Raw genomic sequence first — 21,905 nt, forward strand, 5'->3', positions numbered from 1 at the left:
CGCGCCCGAGAGCAGTGAGGGTTCCTCGAGGGCCTCGGCACTGACCATGCCCTGTCCTGTGGGCCTGGGCACGCTCACGGGGGCTCCTCTGGGCCGCTGATTCGCGAGGGGGCTGGACGTGGGGCGAGGAGGGAGGGGACGACTTGAGCGCGCGTATTGAATGTTCGAGGCCAAACATCGACGCCGCAAAGGACGAACTCAAGGCGAGACAAAGCCCTGGTCGCAGGGGGTTCAGCGGTTACAGGACCTGCAGCGGTGACACCCTCCTAAGGACGGATGGGGACGGGGCGAGGGGCCTCAGTTGTCGAGAAAGTTCGGGGACACGGGTGCAGCGCGTACCCTACGTGCTCCCTGCTCCAGAGCCGTCCCGGAGTACCTCTCCCGCTCACCGCCCGTTACCCGAGCCCTCGATTTGCCTAGAGGCTCCCTGGGTCTTCTCTTGTCCGACCGCGGTCTGGAGCCCTGGCCACACGGCCCTTCCCTCAGCGTCTCCGCCCTTGGCTCTGCAGTTCTGCAGGCACTTTCCCGGCTCCTCCTCCCTTGCCTTCTGTCGGGCCGCCGCGCTGAGGCCCTCACTCTCACCTCCCCTGGAAGTGTTCCTTGAGCCTCTTCAGCGCAGTCTGGACTGCAGTCACTCTACCGAGCAGTCCTTGGTTCTTGGGGCTTTCCCCCTTCGTTTTACATTCGCTTGCTTTTAGTAAGTGTTGTCTTCTTCCTTGTTGTCGTGTTTGTCCAGCTTCCCTTCCCTCCCCTCCAGCTTCTGACATAGAACCAGACTTGCTGTTGGGTCTGCATTTGGGGACAGCGGCAGGGCATGCACGTCCCCTTGCCAGCCCCAGGCTCCATTCTAAACCAGGTTTCCCTGGGGCGGGAGTTAGCAGTTCTTAAACTACTTTGTATGTTTACTGGTGTTGAACGAACAGGTAGGTATTTTGCAGATGACCGTAATTTGCAGGTTTCTCCCTGTGAAGAAAGAAGCTACAAATAAGGAGAAGGGTGGGTGGGTGAGAATGGACCCTGTGATGCTGGAACTGCCATGTATTTAAAGACTCAGAAGATGGACAGTCACGGAAGTAAACAGAATAAATGTACTAGGTAAAAAGCAGTAACGTTTAGTACATTTTGGCAGTTTATACGCCCACCAGTGACCGTTAAAGGGCGTGACATTTTCTTTTGCCTGGTCGTTCATCACACAGGCTGGATCATTTGTTCATATTTTTGTTTTGCGCAAGGTATCCGTCATTTTTCCTTTGCCCAAGAACCAGCTGGCACACAGCCGCTGAAAGGTGAGGTTTGCCAGCACCAGGCCTGCGAGGAGGCAGGGCGCTCCGCGGTGCCGCTCACGGTCACGGCTGGGTCTGTGCCCCGCGCCTCTCATTTACTACCAGGAGACAAGATTTTTCACTTCTCTTTCCCAGTTCTCTTGCCCATTTACCTCAAGAATATCTATTTTGGTTTATTAATGGTCCAAAAGGCAAGTAAATCGTGGCTGGAAAAGTGTAGAAGTTTAAGTCATAGGGTAAGTTAGTGAGGAACATGTCAGAGAAGTAGGAAACTGTCAACTTTCAAGTGAAACGTGTGCTCTGGGGTGGGGAGAGAAGCGTGAGTCACGTGAGTCACACAGCACTTCTGAAGACCAGCCCTCTCCTTTAGGACACTCAGACTGCTGGTACTCTTGCTGTTTAAAGTCCACTGAGGGTTACGCGTCTGCCTCGTGCGCATCTCTGACAACTTCCTTTCCATAGATTCCTTGAAATACTCCAACCACGGTAGTCTTCCTTTTAGATGGTTATGAAAAAGGAACTCTCTCATAAAAAAAGAACCAAAACACTTACTTTCTTGGAAAGCAGTGTAACTCACCCAGTCCCAAGTCATTTGCAGCAGGAGTGACCGCCTAACTTCAATTGAGCTCATGTTCCCAGTGACACGCTCACCTGGTCGCGGTCTGTGGGCCCTGGGGTCGGGGGTGGTGTTACCTAGGGCCTATGCTTGTTTGAGAAACGAAATGTGGTTAACCAGAGCCCTTTCCTAATAGTGGGAGACACTGGGAATTGAAATCAACACAGAGATATTTCAACCTTTGTAACCCACGATGGTGCTCAGAGGGGATGGGGTGGATCCCACTGCAAGACCAGGAGTTCACCTGCGCACCTGCAGAAGGACATCTGGGTTGTTACCAATTAAGCTGCGGTGAACAATCAAAACCACATCATTGGGTGGACCAGGCTCTCATTTCTCCTGGGTAAATGTGTTGGAGTGGAAAAGCTGGGTCATCAGGGAGTGCATGTTTAAGAAGAAACTGTCGGATGCTTTTCCATCCATACCAACGTCCTTGTCAACACCTGGTATCAACGGTCTTTCCGATAGCCATTAATTCTCTCGTGACTAGTTTGTGTTTTCCTGAGGACTAGTGAGATGCAAAGATCTTTCATGCGCATCACCATTCACGTATCTTCCTTGGTTAAGTGTCTGTTCAAACTTTGTCCTAGTTTTTAAAAATGGTTTATTGCTTTTTTTGAATTCTGAGTGTTTTTTAAAAATATATTCTGAGTGTGCTACTTCCCAGTACTGTATTATCTCCCATGACGTGGCTTGCTATTTTATTTAGTAGTATCTTTCAAAAAGTAAAATTTAAATTTAATTAAAGTCCAGTTTATCAAATGTTTGTTTCATGACTCATGCTTTTTGTCCTGAGAAATCTCTGCATTTCCCAACATTATAACAGTTTTCTCCTGTTTTCTTCTAGAAGTTTTATGGTTTAGCTTCTACAATTGGGCCTATGATCAAATTAAATTTTGTGGATGGTGTGAGATAAAAGTCAGTAGCAGTTTCTGTACATTTCTTCATTTGTTCACCCCCCCCAATAGATAGATAGCTCTTTGATACAGAGACTTAGCCCCAAGTCCCCTTGGCACCTTTACTGAAACTGACACAGCTGCACCCGGGTGCACGGGTGGGCATGCTGTGACGCTCCCTGCTCTGTTGGCACATCTGTGTCTCTGTCTCTGGCTTCAGAGCAGGTCTCTAAATTAGGGAGAGTTAGCTCTCCAGCTGTTCTTCTACAAGGTGCTTTAACTCCTTCAATTTCCATGTACATTCTAAGATGAGCTTATCATTGTTCTATAAAGGAAAACCCTGCTGGAATTTTGGTAGGTACTGGATTGAACGCACATACCAACTTGGAGAAAACAGACACCTTGACATGATGCAGCTCTTCATTTGCTTTATTCTTTAAATAATTTTCAGCAATACTTTGTAGTTTCTAGTGTGTATGTTTTTGTGCAGTTTGTAACTTAAGTATTCCACACATTTCTGGGTACAGTTGTGAATGGGGCTGCACCTTTAAATGTCATTCTCCAGTTGTTGCTAGAATGTGGAAATACAGTTGACCTTTGTTTAGCGACCTCTCGTGACTTTGCTAAGTTGGCGTATCAGCTCTAGTAGCAGTTCTGTAGATTTCTTCATCTGTTCTACCCACATGCTCATGTCATGTGTGAAACACTATTTTATAAACTCTCTCCCACCTGTATGTGTTTTCTTTCTTTTTGTTGTCTTAGCGCAGTGGCTACCAGCTCCTTCTGTGCTCCGTCCCAGCCGCAGGGGGAAAGCGTTCTGCCTGTTACATTAAGCATAATGTCAACTCAAATCTTTTGTGAATGTCCTTTCTCAGCTTAGGGAAGTTCTTTTCTATTCCTACTTTGCTGGGAGTTGTTTTTTAAATCAACAGTGTTGAATTTCATCAAATGCTGCTTCTATTCAGATGATTATATGTTTTTATTTCTTTTTTAGATTTTCAAATGTTAACCTTGCACTTCTGCACCAGATTTCATTTGGTTTTGGTGTATTACTGATTTTATATATTGCTGGATTCAAACTGCTAATATTTGGTGAAGGGCTGGTCTGTCGTTTTCTTTTCTTGTAATATTTTTGTCTGGTTTCTGTGTCAGGGTAATGCTGGACTCATTCCCTCCTGTGTTTCTGAAAGACTGTAAGATTGGTGTTGCTTCTTCCCTAAAAGTTTAATAGAACTCACCAGTACACCCTCCAGTTCTGGAGGGGTTTTTTTTGTTTTGTTTTGTTTGTGGAAAGATTTAAAATGACAAATTCAACTATTTTCTGTTTCTTCTTGTGTCCATCTGGACAGCTTGTGAATCTCACGGAATTTGGCCATGCCAGCTAAGCTGTAGAATTTACTGGCATAAACCGACTCACAGCCTTCTTTGTAGGACCTGTAACCGTGTCCTTTCAGTCCTGGTATCGATCATTTTTGTTTCCTCTCCTTCAACTAGTCTGGCTAGAGGCTTGTCAGTTTTGTGGGTCTTCTCTATCTGCTCATTTTCTAGATCTTTAATTTCTACTTTTATTATTTCCTTCCATTTACTTTGGTTTAAGTTGCTCTTCTGTTTCTAGTTTTTGAAGGTGGAGGCTTACATCACTGTAAACCTTTCATCTTTTTTTTTTTTTTTTTTTTAAGATTTTATTTACTTATTTGACAGACACAGCAAGAGAGGGAACATAAGCAGGGGGAGTGGGAGAGGGAGAAGCAGGCCTCCCGCTGAGCAGGGAGCCCGACTGGGGGGCTTGATCCCAGAACCCCGGGATCATGACCCGAGCTGAAGGCAGACGCTTAATGACTTAGCTACCCAGGTACCCCTAAACCTTTCATCTTTTTTAATATAAACATTTGAAGCTATAAATTTCCCTGTAAGCATTTCTTTAGCTGTTTTTTTAAATAAACTTTTACATGTTGTGTTTTCCTATTCACTCAAAATATTTGCTAATTTTCCTTGTTTTATTTGACTCATGGGTTACTTAAAAGTGTGTCCTTTAATTACATTATCTATTTATGTTAGAATTATTGGATTGTTTATTTAGAGGTGTATTGCTGGGGATGCCTGGCTGGCTCAGTGGAGTGTGAGACCCTTGATCCCGGGTTTATGAGTTCGAGCCCCACGTTGGGGGTACAGATTCATTAAAAATAAAATCTCAAAAAAAAGAAGTGTATTGCTTAATTTCCAAACATTTAGTAATTTACAGTTATCATTGTTAGATTTCCAATTTAACTTGTGGTCAGAAAACATATTCTGTATAATTTTATCCTTTTAAACATGAGACTAGTTTGATGTCTCACCGTAGGCCTCCCTTGATGCATGTCCCCTGGGCGCTGGAAAAGAATGTTCTGCTGTTGGTGCAGTACTCCGTAATTGGCCGGTCACGTTTCGGGTTTTTCCTGATTTTCTGTTTATCGAGTACTGAAAGAAGAGGGCTGATGCTCCTGACCACAAGCATGGATTTGTATGTCTCCCATTGATCTTCTCCGCTCTGTCAGGTTTTGCTCCGTGCATTCTGAAGCTCTGTTACTAGAGGCCTGCACAGTCAGGGTTCAAGGTGACAAATGTGTCCTTTCTCTCTCTGAAGTGGGCTCTTCGTCCCTGGGAGTACTCCTTGTCCTCAGGGCTGCTTGGTATGAATGAGGCCACTCCAGCTTTCCTGATCAGTTTTCGTGGTACATCATTTCTCATTGTTTATTTTACCCCATGTGTGTTTTTCTATTTATCATTGCCTGTCTCGTGGATGATGGAGACGCTGGTCTTAATTCTTGGTCTGGGAATCTTTGTCTCTTAGGGTGTTTGGGTCACTTTATTTCTGCTTTTTATTCCCTTCCCGCACTTCCTTGCCCTCCTGTGGGCAGATTTCATCTGTGATGCGCACTGACCCCACTCACCCTTTTGTGGCGGGCGGTACGGAGTAGGAGTACCTTTGTACACGGTAACTCAGAACAGCTCCACGAGACAACTAGCATTATCCCCTTCAAGAAGACAAGAAAACCAGGTTTAGAGCATTTAAGTAATTTTTGTACGGGCACCCGGACGGTGACAGAGCCAGGCTCGGACCCCTGGGCCATCTGACTTGAAAGCTGCAGCCTGAAACCATCTGTCTCTCCACTGACTCTGGCGCCTCCACAATGTTCCATCACGAGAAGCTGACCCAGAACACCGCGTCCACGGTAAAACGCAAGGTCTCGGCCTATAAAGCGGTGGACCTTGATTTGTACATCACTGGTAACAGGAATCCTTGCAAATCTGCTCAGGTCCTCAGCCTGTTGCTTTGCATTCCTCCGTATCTGTGCCTACGTTTACATAATGACCTGTCTCGGCAAGAACATGCACACACGCACACACACGTGTGCACACACACGTACAGACGTACCCAAATATACATGCACACATACAAACACGTGTATGCACACACACACTTGCACACGCACACAAATACACATACGCAGACACGCTCACACACACACACTCTGGAGCCCCCTCCTCCCAGTCTGCACACCTGCTCGTGTCCTCGCCCAGAAGCAGCGCTGCCTTGCCCCTGCCATGGAGCAGTGGCCCCTGGTTACCACAAAACCTGGACGATTCCCAGCTCCCGGTGCAGTGACCATTTCTTCCCGCAAACTCCCTCCTCAGTTCCTGGCACCCACACTTGTGTTCCTTCTTCGGCTCTAATCCTCATTCGCGTCTCGTAGCGGCGCCTCGGCGTGCACAGCAGCGTTTACTGAATGTGTACCGTGCACCAGACGCTGCGCACGCAGGGCTAAAATGTGCCCGAGAAAGTCTCCTCGAGGAGACGAGCGCAGCCCCCGGCGACACACGGTACCGCCAGCGCTGGGGCCGGAGGGGAGCGGGCGGAGAGGGGGTCCCGAGGCCGGCCCCGCGACCCTCACGTACGCTGGAAGTCGGGATAGAGGGGGGGACACGGCAGTGACCGCGCTCGGCCCACCGAGCCTGGGCTCCCTACGTCCGGCCCTTCACCAGCCCTGAGAACCTGACAACTTCGAAACCGGGCCTCTGACGTGCAAGAAGATACCGTGGCCACGAAAGGGTCTGCTGCTCCGATCGAGGCCTCAGGAAACAGCAACGACAGCCCACTGCAGAAGCACGCGTGGAGAGCGGCGCCGTGGGCGGGGTGGGGAGGCCGCCGCTTCGTGACATCCGGTGGTCTGTCCGCTTAGCGAGCTTCTCCGAAAGAAGGTGGGACGGGAAGACGCGGGGTAGGCAGAACACCTCCCGGAACCGAGCCGCGAGTCCTGGCGGGGCAGCAGCCAAAACTCAGGAATAGAAGACTTCGATTGTGTGGAAGAAACTCCAAAAAACAGGTGAGTTACAAAATGGCAGTAGACGCTAGAGCTGGAAACTCTTGGCGCAAAGCCTTCCCAGTTCTGAGGAAGATGAGCTGGACCCTAGGGTTTTCTATGCAGTCAAGCGAGCAGCAGACAGGCAGGGACCCGGACGAGCGTCGCCCGTGCGTTCTCTCGCAGTCTCCGAAGGGCAGGCACGGCCGGGAGGGGACCCGCAGGGGAAAGGGCAGGCGCTTGGGACACGCCGACCCTGGTGACAGGACGAGGCAGGCGCTTCTCCGTCAGCAGAGCGAGTAGAGACGGCAGGAGAACACAAAGCCACGGCCCGCTCAGCGCGGCGACCCGGGACGCGGAGGGAAGGAGCCCGTCTGTCTGGGGTGCTGAGTGCGCGCGCCGGGCGCTGGTGCAGGGCCACCCTTGGTGGACTCGGGGCCAGGGTGATCGTGACAGCACGGCCGGAGACGAGCATTCGGCTTTAGACGAAACGGGCAAAGTCTGAGCGTTAATACAAATACGTAAACATCAAAGTCACCTGACCAGAGTGGTCAGAAATCGGGAGAAAGGGGCGCCTGGGTGGCTCAGTTGGTTGGGCGGCTGCCTTCGGCTCGGGTCACGATCCTGGAGTCCCGGGATCGAGTCCCGCATCGGGCTCCCTGCTCGGCGGGGGGTCTGCTTCTCCCTCTGACCCTCCCCCCTCTCATGTACTCGCTCTCTCTCATTCTCTCTCTCTCAAATAAATAAAATCTTTAAAAAAAAAAAAAGAAATCGGGAGAAAGACGTGGGGAGAAGCACGGGGGGGAATACGGGCCTAAGGTCCTCTTGTTCACAGCAGATTCTCTTGAGAAACAGCAAATTCGGGGAGCAAGGAAACGGAGGTTCGCGCGATGACAGGAAGTAAATGACGCGTGGCCGGCGAGCTGGGGCCCGTGCCAGGGGCCGGGGGGCGCCGCTCTCTCTTTCTTAACTTGTCATTCATTTTCCTTACGTTGCTTTGACAGAAATTCAGACGGCACGAAGGGTACACAGTGCGAAGTCCACTCCGCCCCATCCTCACCCTCCAGGACGCCACGCGCCCTCGCGGCCTGGCACACTCCTTGCCTCGCACGCTCTGCCACGTGCCGGCGGACGCCCGAGAATTCGGTGACGAGACGGCGTCACCGCGAGTGAGCGACACGCCGCCGAGTAAGCGCCTGGAAACGGACCCTGTCGGGTCAGAGGTACGGGCGTCTCCGGAGCTGAGATATGCTTGCACGTTCGCTGAGAGGCCGTCACCCCACATCACCGCCCGGTCGGCCGCACGGGGCCTCCCGCCAGGCCTCTTCAGTTCCCATGGCAGGAGCGGGAGGCCGGGGAGGCGGGCTGCGCACCGAGCGGGGATGTTGGCCACGGGCCTGTGGGCAGTGGCCTCCCCATCCCCGTGGCTCCCCCACCACCTCCACTGCCCCCCAGGCCCTGCTTTCCTGCAGCCCGGCACCTCCGGGCCGTCCTTCCACGGGGCCCCTCACCCTGGGCCTGGAGGTGGGCAAGGGGGCTTCCCTTCCGCTCACTGCCACCGGCAGGCCAGTCTCCCCACTCCGTGAACCCCGGCTTCTCTGAAGCACACACCTCCCGTCTCTCCGCCCCGTCCCCTCCAGACACGCGCAATTCCTCCCCCGGCGGCCAGCCTTCGTGGAGCCGGCTGCCCCCGCCCCTGCCCACCTGGGCGGCACCCCCTCCTGGCTCGGGAAGCCTCTCCACACGACGGTGCCCAAACATCTGCAGAGCTCCGAACCGACGTGTCTCCGAGTGACCTTTTGGAGTCCACCCGGGCGCCAGCCGTGGCTTTTCTCCTTTCCGGAAATCATAGTGGGTGGGCGCGCCCATATCCACCTCCTCGGCCCGTCCCGATCCTTGAGGCTCACCCAGAGCACGCACAGCCTCCAGACCCACACGGGTCGCCGGCCCACACTCGCCCACTGGCAGCTGTACGCACACTCACGTAATTAGTGCCGAGTCCTATCCAGCACCCCCCAGGGACACTGTTCCCCACGTAAACTTTCAGAAGGCCACTTGGCACTTGAGAAATACGTGTATCTTATTGCACGGTTAGACTTTTTTCCAATGAGAATTTAAAAAAATCCTGGATCTCATGTTTTCTTCTTATATTTATGGCTTCATCTAACACTTAAATCTTTGACCACTGGAACTTATTTTGGTGTCGAGGAGGATAATCCACCTGTGGTTTTCTCGAGGTGGTAATTCAGATCCTGCCCGACGACGCACCCCTCACGTTGCACCACGCTCCTGTGTGTGGGTTATTTGTGGACTATTTGGTTCCGGGAGGCCGCTGCGTGCCAGGAGCATGTCGTTTCACTGATACCACGCTAGGACAGGTTTTAAAGCCACTTGTGGCTATTTCTGCCCATCTGCTTTTCTCCTGTGACTTCGGGATCACCTGGCCTGTGTTCTAAGGTTAAGGGCCGTGTGGTGTCCTCAGATGCTGCAGATAAATTAAGATCAGCCACTCTGCTCCTTCCTCAGGCTTTCTCTCTGCTCCCATGTCATTCAAACACACCTTTCATGTGGCTATTTCCTTGTTTGCTACTAGGAATTTTGTCATTGTTTTGTGGCTATTGAAAACACGACTTTCCATTATGTTTTGGCTTTTCTGCTCATTTTGTGTTCTGTTAAAAACTTAGGTCTTTTTTTGGTCACAGCTTCTTCTCTGCTTCTCTTAGATTTTTTGCGCTCACCGCCTCTCCAGTTTCGCAGCCCCTGCCCCCCCTCACTTCCCCTACACCATCTGTTTGGCCGCGTCGGCCTTTCACTGCAACAACAGCCTCCCCGACCCCTGATTTGTGAGAGGACGGGACAGCTCGACTCCTGAGAGGGTGGCCCCGTCTGCCCCGCTGTCCTGGACGTGGATTTTAAGTCGCTGAAGAGTTATGAAGAATGTAGTTTGCATACCACAGGTTTTATTAATATAATTTTAAGGCCAATTAAACTAATTTTATTCAGAGTTAAGTCTACATTAAATTACAAGATTAACAATCTCTAGAGACAATAAACGTAAAATTTAAGAAGTAGAAATCTATTTGGTCTTTTACAGACCACATATTATAGAACTGACAAATGAAAATTTACAAATATAGAAATAATGATACTTCAAGGGTGAGGATTTTCACATGGAAACCCATAAGATGTCATATTTTAAACACGCATGTTTCAAAAAGGGAGAAATTTTTAATAATTTAGCACAAAATTAAATTATATAAACTTGGTATATCCCAGAAAATATTGCTTTAAACACTCATACCATGATCAAAATTCCTTTGGTAGCTTTTAATCAAAATGAAACATGCTATTATGTAAAATATAAAGTACTTTTAAATGTTACCAGAAAAGTATCTTTGTTACAGTTACGTACTAACATCATCGTCCCCCTGCTCAACCTCACCTACACACACACACATGAAACCAGGTGCCAACAAAGTCCTTTTAATCTTTTGACAAAATAACCTCTGCTTCACAATATCAAAACTTGGAGTCTCCTAGAGAACTTTTTACAGTGGTCACAGCACAGAGAGCAACAGCCGTCCCTGCACAGGACTGTAAAAACAAACCAAACTTTATTCGAGCAATTAAACAAATCAAACAGCAGTTACCCCGATGCACAAACAGGGGCTGCTAGACGCAATCCTGGAAGAGTAAACACAAACACACCGTCCCCCAAACCCCTAAACAGAAAATTCACAAACAACTCAGTGGAAGTAGAACAAAGATGCGCATGGGTTCCTGCGGCAGGTACGCCCGACCCGGTGTTGTCCCGGCACACGGGAGTGGTCTCACCGAGAAAGCTCGCTCTAAAAAGTCAGCCATCGGAGCTTCAAACGTATGGAAAGTAAAGCAAACAAAGAGATGCCAGGATTAGGTTGCATAATCCATCAGCCAGTGTCTGACACCGACTGCCTCTTCCTAATGCTTGCCCACAGAGGGCTCTCGTTCCTAATAAGCGTCCGTCAACTAAGAGAGCCTGCCTTCAGGACCTCTGCCGCCCGCGAATGCAGCACGGAGGGTCTTTTCAGCCGTGCCTTCATGACCACACACGCACCAAACCAAACCTTCAGCTTTCTGCCACAAGAGCACCATGTGACAAAGGACACTCTTTTAACCAACATCTTCTTGTCCAATCTCAAAGTCATTCTGCAACAGAGCAACAGAAACGATTTAAACACCAAAGAGAGTTAAGAGGAAGAACTGGAGGGAAAGACACATATGCCATTCGCAAACCCTCAAACTTTGTGAAGGGTGATCCAAGAATCATCTCTTTTCCCTCGAATCCCAAAGTCTCCGTGCTGGCTCAATGTCAGAAGTCCTGGAAACAGCACGGAAGTGCTTCACTGCTCTGAAGATACATTCTAGTGTCTCGCTGAGAGAAAAGGGCGGCCGACACATCAGGCCACGTAGTGGTACTGATTCGGATTGTCCTTGTCTCTCTCCATATAGTCTCTGTCTATAAGAGATTCAATTCTCTTTTTCAAATCTCCAGGCTGAAAAAGAAAAACAAAACCCCTCCATTACAGCAGCATTAAATTTACAAACATAGGGGAGCAGAACGTATGCAAGAAGTTTGTGATTATGATTATGTACATATATTACATACATGATTACAGAAAACGTATGTATCTATATGTAAGCTATTTATAATTACTAGCTAATTACAAAATGAACCCGATGGAAGTCCCTACACTTCGAAGACAGTGCTAACCTTACTTCTTGATGGTAGCGCTCGCACGTGAACGGACGGTCAGAGCGGGCCGCGCGTGCTCAAGGGTGAACGCGTTCTTTACCAGCACGCACTCACGCACTCACTCCCACAAGCACGGCCGACCCTACCCCAGGGTAGGACATCCCATCTGTGTGACGGGGAACCTGATGTTGCGTCAGGGCATGTCTCCCACACTGTGTTGTGTTACTGCGTCCTGACTGTGCTCTGGGGAGGGGGTGGGAGCCCAGGCTGCGAGCGCTCCCACGTGAGGAGGCTGCCCGGGAAGGGCGCCCCCGCTCTGCTGCGGGAGGAAGCACACTCATGTCGCTTATGAACAAGCTTCTCCCTGTCCAAGGGCACACGCTCTCTATCAAAAGGCCTAGCCTTCTGTTCAGTTCATACGTTCACAAGATACGGGATCAGGGCTGAATCGCCGCTGCGGCCGCTGCACACCTCCCCCGCCCTTCAGTCCTTTAACTGCTGGGTTTCTCATCTGCGAAGGGAAAGCGAACACTCGCCCTGCTAGAGGTAGGAAAGAATGGTGCCCACGGCAGGGTTTCGTGACCGCCCAGGCACTGTGGAGAATGCGCCGTCTCTGGAGGGCACAGCTGCCCCGTGCTTGCTCGGGTAAGACAGCTCCGGCTGCGTCGGCATCTGCTCACTGACCCACCTCAACTTGACTCCCTCAGTGAGGATGGAGGGTGAGCTGCTCTTCTACCAAACTGGACAACACAGAATCGGGGAACTTCCACCCCAAAGGAACACAGGGCCAGGCTCAGGCACTGAAAAGCCAGGTCTCATGAGAGCCCCATACTTTCCAGGTGGAGGCTCATGTTTCAAAGAGCTTTTCCTAATGCTTCCCTAACCGGTCCGTACTCCACATATGTCCATACGTCCAGGGCAGTAGCTCTCAGTCTGTTCAGGGTCGACTTTCTCATGCACAGAAACAAGGAGAGATTATCAAAACAGAAAATGGTCTGGAGCTCGTCAATGCTGAGTAAATGAGCTGTTAGTGGGATTTCCTCAGAATCCCAGGGCATGACCTGCACAGCTACACTACTGAGAAACATGGTCTCAAGCTCTGCCACGCGCCTCCCCCTCCTAAAAAGGTATCAAGTACAACATCCCTGCAAGCGGGAGTTTAGGGACCTCTCGTTCCCAGATGGTGACAAACAGCATTTGGGACAGAGACTCTGCTGTCATCACTTGCTGGCTGTTCGACAGTCGGTGGGCACACAAAGGTAGACTCGTGCAAGCAAACGATCACCTGTGATGCAGGACAAATGAGTCTACAGTGTTAAGAGCTGAACGCGCTTTTTCAATGTTCAGCACAATACTACAAGTTTAATTAAGCTAATATACATTTACCTTTACTGGAAATTTCAGCTGATTATACAATTCAGAAACTAGAAGATTATGACCAAGAGTCTTTCTCATCTTCATTATTCTGACAATAGCGGCATCAATCTGATACTGTCTGTCCTGAAACACACGCTCGGTGGTGCTGACTTGTTCTTCCACCTGCATTTGCACACAAAAGAGCGAAGCTTAAAGATGTATTTTGGCGTTATTTCATATTGTTGAGTTTGATGAGAAACTTCTGATGCAAAGAAAGGCCAAACTTTGGGTAAAACTGAAAATCTGTTCTTGATCTAAAACAAACTTTAACATATAAGGAGAAATTAAAAAACAAAAAACCAAACCTGAACATTCAGGATAAAAAGCTGTTATCAGAGGCAAACAGTGGGTGGGAGGATGGGTTAGCCTGGTAATGGGTATTGAGGAGGGCACATTCTGCATGGAGCACTGGGTGTTATGCACAAACAATGAATCATGGAAAACTACATCTAAAACTAATGATGTAATGTATGGGGATTAACATAAGAATAAAAAAAAGGATAAAAAAAAAGAAAAAAAAAAAGAAAAAAAAGAAGCAAACAGCAAATACTGGTAACAATTTCATGTTAGTTACACAGCAACCTAATGGAGGTCCGCAGATCACGGGTGGGCAGGGGAGAGGGAGGGCTGTGCATGTATGTGACGTGTGTATGTTTCAGAAAGACAGAAGCCATGCTTTCCAAAGGGATCCATGACCCTAGAAAGGTTAATGTTCCCTGTACTTAAGAAAAAATGAGGAAGTGAAGAAAAAGCCAGGTAACACTATTATTTCCTAAAAATGTTGTTTTGGGGGTGGGGGCGGGGTGCCTGGGTGGCTCAGTGGGTTAAGCGTCTGACTCTTGATCTTGATCCACACTGGGTGTGGAACCTACTTAAAAAAAAAAAAAAAGTTATTTCAGAGATTCTAGCTATGCACTAAGAGAACTAAAGAGGTATGCTGAGGGCGCCTGGGTGGCTCAGTTGGTTAAGCGACTGCCTTTAGCTCAGGTCATGATCCCAGGGTCCTGGGATCGAGTCCCGCATCGGGCTCCCTGCTTTGCAGGGAGCCTGCTTCTCCCTCTCCCACTCCCCCTGCTTGTGTTCCCTCTCTCGCTGTGTCTCTCTCTGTCAAATAAATAAATAAAAATCTTAAAAAAAAAAAAATAAAGAGGTATGCTGAAAAGGAGCAGACACACGATAATTCTTTGTAGATGAGCTACAAATCCAAAAATCCAAGAAAATCAACTGAGAAACCATCAAAGACCATGAGAATTTTATAAAGTGGCTGGATACAAGATAAACACACAAAGATAAACGGTGTTAATATATACATACTGGTAATAATTAAACATGCCAACCGGGAAGATCCCCTCTATCAGGTGCCAGCACGTTATTGGCCTTCTTGCCTAAAGTCTTCAGTGCCTTGCCCAAATCCCTCACAGGTGTGACCTGCCTCTTCAGGCCTCACCTAGCTCAGCTTTGCCTTTGGTGGGAAAGCCTTCCCTTACCCACGGTATTAGACTGGCTTTCCCATACTTCTCCATTGTAACTGTGACCTCAAGTCTAACGAGCGCAGCAGTGTGTAATCATCTGGTACCTGTCTGCTCAAAGTTCCCTCAAACAGAGACTTGTAAGAGTATGTTACTGTTAATGGATGAATTCTCAGCGCTTCAGAGAGGACCTGGCCCAGAGAAGGTGCTTAATAAGTATGTGCTAAACTATCTACTAAATAGGCAAGGCTTTTAGTAGAAAACTCCCATGAAGAGATTTGTATTCATATATATACAAACACAGATATGAATCAGATTTAGTATGGTAAAAATGAAAACTGGAAATTAATGTAATGCACTCTGAATAAAAAATGTCCGTGTTCTTATTTGGAGGGCAAAGACAAGATAAAATTATTCTCAAGCTCACTGGGAGAGTAAGTTTTATAGGAACAGGTACATTAATTAAAAGACTTTGGGTGCTGGCTATGAAACAGCAATAGAATTTGCAGAACAGAATTGAAAACTGACCCATAATATCTGAATTTAACAAATAAGGGTGACAATTAAAATAAGTTGTCAGACAGTGGTATTTTCAATTCAGTTTTAGAATAGGAAGAGTAATTAGATTGCTTTTTGATATTAAAATAATTTCTACGTTGCTCAAAGAAAAAAATGTAAATACTAGAAAAATACAATTATTATTATTTTTTTAAAGATTTTATTTATTTATTTATTTGAGAGACAGAATGAGAGAGAGAGACAGCATGAGAGGGGGCAGGGTCAGAGGGAGAAGCAGACTCCCTGCTGAGCAGGGAGCCCGATGCGGGACTCCAAGATCAGGACCTGAGCCAAAGGCAGTTGCCCAACCAACTGAGCCACCCAGGCATCCACAAGTAATTATTTTTTAAATGTTGGGGTAAAGGAAGGTTTTTCCTAGGTGTGACCCCCAAGTCAGAAACCATAAAGGAAAAGACTATGCTTAAGAATTTAAAAACTTCCACGTGGGGAAAAACAAAAAAAATCTCAAAACACAAAATTATCTGTCAGAAATGATGAAGGGTCAATCACTTTAATATATAAAGGATGCTTACTAATGAGAGAATGAATATGCCAACAAATGTGCCAGTGACCTGAACAAGCAATTAATTAGAAAAATCTATAAACATGAGCCACACCAACATTTCTAAGGTGCTGACAGGTGCTCGGCCAAGAGGTTTCGTAAACACTGTTCATGTAATTCACACAACCTGTGGTGGTATTATGTCTATTTCAAAAGCCAAAGACGTGAGGATCAGAAAGACTACATAATTTGTGTAAGCTACTAACTGGCATGAAGATGCTTAAAGAAATTCAAGCTAAAATGGCAATGAACTACTTCTGTGCCTGTAAGAACAGGGTGGGCAAAGGGCCCTCTTGTGAAACTGGACACTGAAATCTGGTAAAAATCTGTCAGACTTCCATTTGGCAAAGGGTGGTCAAACTAACAAAAGTACACATTCTTTGACCTTATATCTCCAGGGCAACAATTTTATTTATTTTTTTAGGTTTTAAAAAAATTCATTTGAGAGAGAGAGAGCAGGGAGAGCAAGAGAGTGCACAAGCAGGGGGAGCGGCAGGCAGAGGGAGAGGGAGAAGCAGGCCTCCCGCTGAGCAGGGAACCCGATGCGGGACTTGATCCCGGGACTCCGGGACCTGAGCCGAAGGCAGACACTTAACCCACTGAGCCACTCAGGCGCCCCAGGGCAACGATTTTATACTAAAGAAACATTCTAACAGGCACACAGGAATCTCTGTGCCAGGATGTTTAATGTAACGTTATTTCCAGTAGAGATGGAAAGAACTTAAATGCCTTTCAACATGGGCACTGCCAAGCTCCCACAGATTCACACAACCAACAACTCTGCACCCATGAAAAACCCAAGTCCTGACGTGGAAAGAGGCCCATAATAAAGAATAAGAACAGCTTACACAATGGTACATACAAATGGCATATATAGAGTAATCCCATTAAAGAAAAAAAAGATTTTATATTTACATCCTAGGAGAAAGCGGCATGAGTGCAAATAAAAGTGGCAGTAGAGATTATCTCTAGGGGACAGAGAGAACAGTCCCACTTTGAGATTATAACTCCAACATTGTACACCTTTTAATCACTGTCAGAAATTCCTAATATTAAAAAAAGATGGATCAAAGGATATATGCATTTAAATCCTTAACAAGTATGTCAAACTGCCCACTAAAAGCATCTTTTAAAAGGTAAAAACATAAAGAGAATGCCTGTTTTCTCACATACTTGCCAACTCTGGATATTATCAAACTTTTAAACATTTCCTAAAATTGATAGATGAAAAGTGGAATATTATTTTAATTCGAATTAAAAAAATTACGCGTGAGAACGAACATCTTTTATGTAGTTTACTGGTCTTCGGCCTTTCTTTTTGTGTAACCTAAACTTCTTCCCAACTGGGCTACACCTGAACACCTGTAGGTAAGTGAAGCAACCGCAGATCAACTGAAGCTGTGCCTGTGCTTCTGGAGGGACCTGGAGCCTTCACAAGGCCTCTCCACTCACGTACATGCCCGGGGGCCGGCTGGACGCCCTGTTCTGTACGCGGTACCAGGGGTGCCACCGCCCTCCGGGCCTGCATGCCGACAACACCCCCGGGGCGCGAGGGCTTCCGCATTAGGAAGGGCCTGAGGGCAGCGGTACAGAACGTGCTCTGGACACGAGACAGCCGAGCGCCTCATCAAAGCTCCAGACGCTCCACCTGCACAGACCACAGCCACGATGTCCGTGGGTCTGTGACGCCCACGACCCCCAGCACTGTCACCCCAGACCCTGGCTGAGGCCAAGGCTGCAATGCGCTGTGCAAAAATAAGAAGGCAAGTGACTGGGTTTTGGACAAGCTCTCGACGCCAACGGAATCCGGCACAGGAAGATCTCTCACTGCACTCTTGTGAAGAGGATGGTAAGTTACACGCATTTCCGTCTCACGTTCACTCCTACCGTGAATACGAAGTTGACCAATGCTATGCTAGGGTGCTCAGAAAGGACTCTCAAGCACCAAGGGCCCCTCAGCGAGTGCCCTGCGGGTGAAACAAGGAAGTCGGTACGTACGGTTTCCTTCATCTGGATCTGGTTGATCTTTATCCGAAACAACTTGTGCTTGAACTCCCCATTGAACGTGAACGTGTCCCCGTCTTCCACCTCCTTCCCTTTGGGACTTTTAAGCAGAACTCGTGCTTTCCCACAGGCCAGGGACTGGAGCGTCCTTCGCAGTTCGCTGTCCTCTGCAAGGGAGAAAACCAGGCAGCGGCCACCACCACAGTGAGTGAGACTCAGCAAGAGCCAAAGGAGCTGCGTGCTCAGTGTGGCTAGCAGAGGCTGAGTCTGCACCTTCGCTTAAACAAATACGTGTTGTAACAACACCGACACCACACATTCCACACAACAACACAAAACCACACATTCATCCCGACAGGAGGACTCTTACCTATCCCCGTGGCCATTTTTATTTCTTCAAAGCTGAACCCGTCCCCTTCATTGAACATGAGGAGCACCAGCGTCTGGAAGAGGGACACTTGGAACTCCTTCTTTCCCTGGAAGAAAACGGGCGTAGCACGTGGGGAGTGGTGTGCACAATCTCTGGAAAAGCTGAAGAGGTTTCTTTTTGCTCTCAAACCGTGTGGGGTGTGGGGCTAGGAAATTACTAATCAGCCAGCAAACAAGAAGAAGTTAAGCAATCAATTATACAAGAATAAAATGAAACTGGGCCTTGGACCTCACACCATCTCCCGCTCCTATTCACTGAGTGCCCATGGCAGAGGCCCGCACACGCACGCGGGGAGCACGCACGCGGTGAGCTCCGTGCGGAGGAAAGCGGCAGGAGCTGGGGGAGGGCCGGCTGTGCGGAGGCAGGTGCGGTGTGTAATTCCCATACGCTGTGTACGGGCTGCCTCGTTTACAGGGTACAATACATCAGTGCCTTGTAACGGTAGCAAAGTAGAAATTTTGTAAATTTTCTGCTTAGTGTATACAACCAAATTTTATTTACAATACGGAAGTTAAACAGGAGCATGAAGGCTCTCTTGTGACCTGCTTCTTTCCGGTATCAGTACACAGAACGCACTTTCCTCTTGTATCATGTCCCTAGCACTGCAACACATGGGCTTATTCATTACGCTGTGAAAACGTCTCATTAAGATGAATTTCTAGAACTGGCATTACCGTGACAAAGCCTGTGACTAGAGGCTGGAGATGCGCTGCCAACCGCCCTCCCTAAAGCTCACACGCTCCCCCTCCCACTAGCGAGAGGTGCTGTTCTTTTAAGTTTTAGCCTTGATCAGTTCTGTAGTTAAAATGTGGTACTTCACTGCATTTTAATCTGCAACGCTGTGACTAGCAGAGAGGTAGAACATATTTTCATTGAATTCGACTTTTTTAAGCCTTGCTTTCATGAGCTACCGCTACACATCCTTTGCTCTTTTTAAAGTACGAATGCTTCACGAACTTGCGCGTCATTTTCTTGCAGGGGCCATGCTAATCTTCTCTATCGTTCCAATTCTAGTCTATGTGCCGCCCAAGCCAGCACTCCTTTGCTCTTTTTTCAGTTAGGTAAATGCTTTCCTATTTTTATTGATTTCTTATTGACTTTTAGAATATTAATCCTTCAACTATTTAATTCTATTGACGCAGAAAAGCCAGTGCCAAGTTACACTGAATAATCTTTTTTTTTTGTTTGCTACCAAAGTTCAACCACAATTTAAAAAATGCTAGTAACATATTTATAAAAAATAAATGAAACAGACAAAGAACTTACTTCCTTAAACTCTGCTTTTAAAACAGCATGCCCCAATGTAGTTTGCCACTGAAGTTTTCGACCACTGTGCTTTCCGAGATAAAATGTCTTAAATACTTCCTGAAGTTTAACCATCTGCCAAGCACAGGAAAACAACAAATGTAATGATGCTAAACACCATTCGTTGAAATACCACATACTGTTCAATTTACAGAATTTTTACAATTCTTCAAAGCTGAATCTGGAAGGATAAAAGATCAGTTCTGTATTTTGACTGCTGTTTTTCTGGATTATTCTATGGCCTGTGAAGATGTGCGCCATCCGGGGTTTCCTCCCGCCTGCAACGCTGCAGGGAGTACTTGATGCACCCGATGTTCACACAGGCTGTGCTCTGCAGCGTCCACACCGCACACTGGGCACCCCCAGCCTGCGGCACAGACCGTCCGCAGCACCGAGGCCAGCCCCGGTCAGAGCGCCAGGTCTCGGAGCTGCCGGGTGGGTGCTGTCAAAGCCCGCAAGCGGGCCTGCACAGAAGGCGTGACGTGCCACTGTTTCCATCGTTACTTTCTGGGAGGATTTCCCGTACCTTCCAGACCTTCTCCCACTTCTTTATTGCTGTGATCTCACTTCTAAGTTCCCGAGCCCCTCCTCCCTCCTCCTTGTCCAGGTGCCCACCCCCTCTGCACCCCGGCGGCATGCCACTCTCCCTGATGGACAAGCTCTCTGATCTCCAGGACAGCATTTCCGTGTGCACTCTCAGGGGCACCACACGCCCCCCTACCCTCTCCGCTTGGCTCCCTGGATGTCGCCACCACTCTGCACCAGGACAGCCGACGGTCTGTGCTGCTTCAGGCTTCAACGAGCGAGATGACCCTGCGTGACAGCTTCGAGCGCACAGCCTCCCCTGCCCTCCGTGTCTCCGTGTCTCGTCCATTCCTTCTGAGCCTTCCTTGGTTGCTCTCCCACCAACCCTGGACACAGTGGCACCCTCAGCTCCCAGTCCTGTGCGCTGGCCACTTGGCTCATTCCCGTCAGTATCCTTGGCTGCTCCCAAGTTCTTAGGATAGAGGTGGAAACTCTCCCGAGGCTTGCCAAGGGCCTTTCCTTCCAAACCACTGACCGCACTGGCCTGTCCCGTGCCTCCTCCACTTGACCAAGCGCGCCATGCTGTCCTCGCTCAGGCTGCCACGGGAATCCGCCGCCATGCCCGCTCATCTTTAAGAGCTCCTTCCTCACAGAGGTCTTCTCCAGCTGCTTGGCTCTGACAGCATTTACAGCAACTTGTGAATGTCCCTCCGGACAGAGAGCTCAGGGGGCAGGGCCGAGGGAGGGGACACCGCTCTTCCAGCCCGCGGCACCCTTCCTTCGTGCTCCATCCAAGTCAGAATGCCCGTCGGCCTCGCATCCGCACGGCAAACCTGTCCTCACGCTTCAAAACTATCCCGCACACCCACTACCCATCGCCAACATCAAATCCCAGACACGATGGTCATTTCTTTTCTAAGTCTTTTAGTATATAATGAAAGGCAGTTACTCTTTCAGAACATGTACCTAATACCGTATGACCCCCCAAGCAATAAAAGCCAATACTGTGATAGACTTCTTAGAAACTTTCTCCCTGAGATTAATTCCTGGGAGTGGTACTAACAGTGAGAGGACAGAAGCTAACACTGAGGGATTACTATGTGCTAGTTACAACCCCAGGCTCAAAATGGATCAGAAACCTAAATGTAAGAGCTAAGACTATAAAACTCTCAGCAGAAGACAGGAGTAAATTTTCATGACCTTGGATTTGGCCATAGTTCTTAGACATGAGACCAAAAAGTAACAACAGAAAAAAACAGATCAGACTTCATCAAAATTCTAAAATTCTGTGCAAAGAACACCATCAAAATAGTGAAAAGACATCTCACAGAATGGGAGAAGATATCTGCAAATCACATACCTGGTAAGGATCTAGTGCCCAGAATATATAAAGAACTCTTGCAACTCAGCAACAGAAAGACAGGTAATACAATTACAGAATAGGCACAGGACTCGCACAGACAGTTCTTCAAAGAGAGAACAGTGGCCAATGAGCACACGAAATGACGCTCAACGGTATCGTTATTCATTACGGAAAAGCAGATCAAACCAAAATGAGACACTGATTCACACCCATTAAGATGGCTAAATCACAAATGTGGATGGGGATGTGGAGAAACGGGAAGGCCTGTGTGCCTCCAGTGGGGGTGGGAAAGGGAGCAGCTGCCGTGGAAAACCAGTAGTTTCTCGAACAGTTGAACAGGATTATCACACGACCCAGCACTTCTACTCCCAGGCGTGGACCCCAAAGGAACTGAAAGCAGGGA

At 48.2% G+C, this 21,905-nt stretch overlaps 1 protein-coding gene and 1 non-coding gene across 4 annotated transcripts in view; both read right to left on the reverse strand.

Moving 5' to 3' along the window:
* Positions 1–10,075: 10,075 nt before the first annotated feature.
* The window catches only part of CUL4A (cullin 4A), a 44,654-nt gene continuing 32,824 nt past the window's right edge, over positions 10,076–21,905 (reverse strand). For all 3 annotated transcript variants that reach the window (XM_035003021.1, XM_035003022.1, XM_035003023.1), the window contains 5 exons: positions 19,576–19,689; positions 18,250–18,355; positions 17,874–18,046; positions 13,257–13,409; positions 10,076–11,670 (listed from right to left, as the gene is read on the reverse strand). In XM_035003021.1, coding sequence (XP_034858912.1) covers positions 11,575–11,670; positions 13,257–13,409; positions 17,874–18,046; positions 18,250–18,355; positions 19,576–19,689 — 642 coding nt within the window. In that variant the 3' untranslated portion in view covers positions 10,076–11,574. The remainder of the gene's footprint in view (positions 11,671–13,256; positions 13,410–17,873; positions 18,047–18,249; positions 18,356–19,575; positions 19,690–21,905) is intronic.
* LOC118009700 lies at positions 19,243–19,347 on the reverse strand. The gene has a single exon (XR_004678989.1). It is a non-coding gene; the product is annotated as a U6 spliceosomal RNA (small nuclear RNA).

The sequence above is a fragment of the Mirounga leonina genome, unplaced genomic scaffold (assembly GCF_011800145.1).
Source record: "Mirounga leonina isolate KUSES-001 unplaced genomic scaffold, KU_Mleo_1.0 Mir_127, whole genome shotgun sequence".
In the NCBI taxonomy this organism is placed as follows: domain Eukaryota; kingdom Metazoa; phylum Chordata; class Mammalia; order Carnivora; family Phocidae; genus Mirounga; species Mirounga leonina.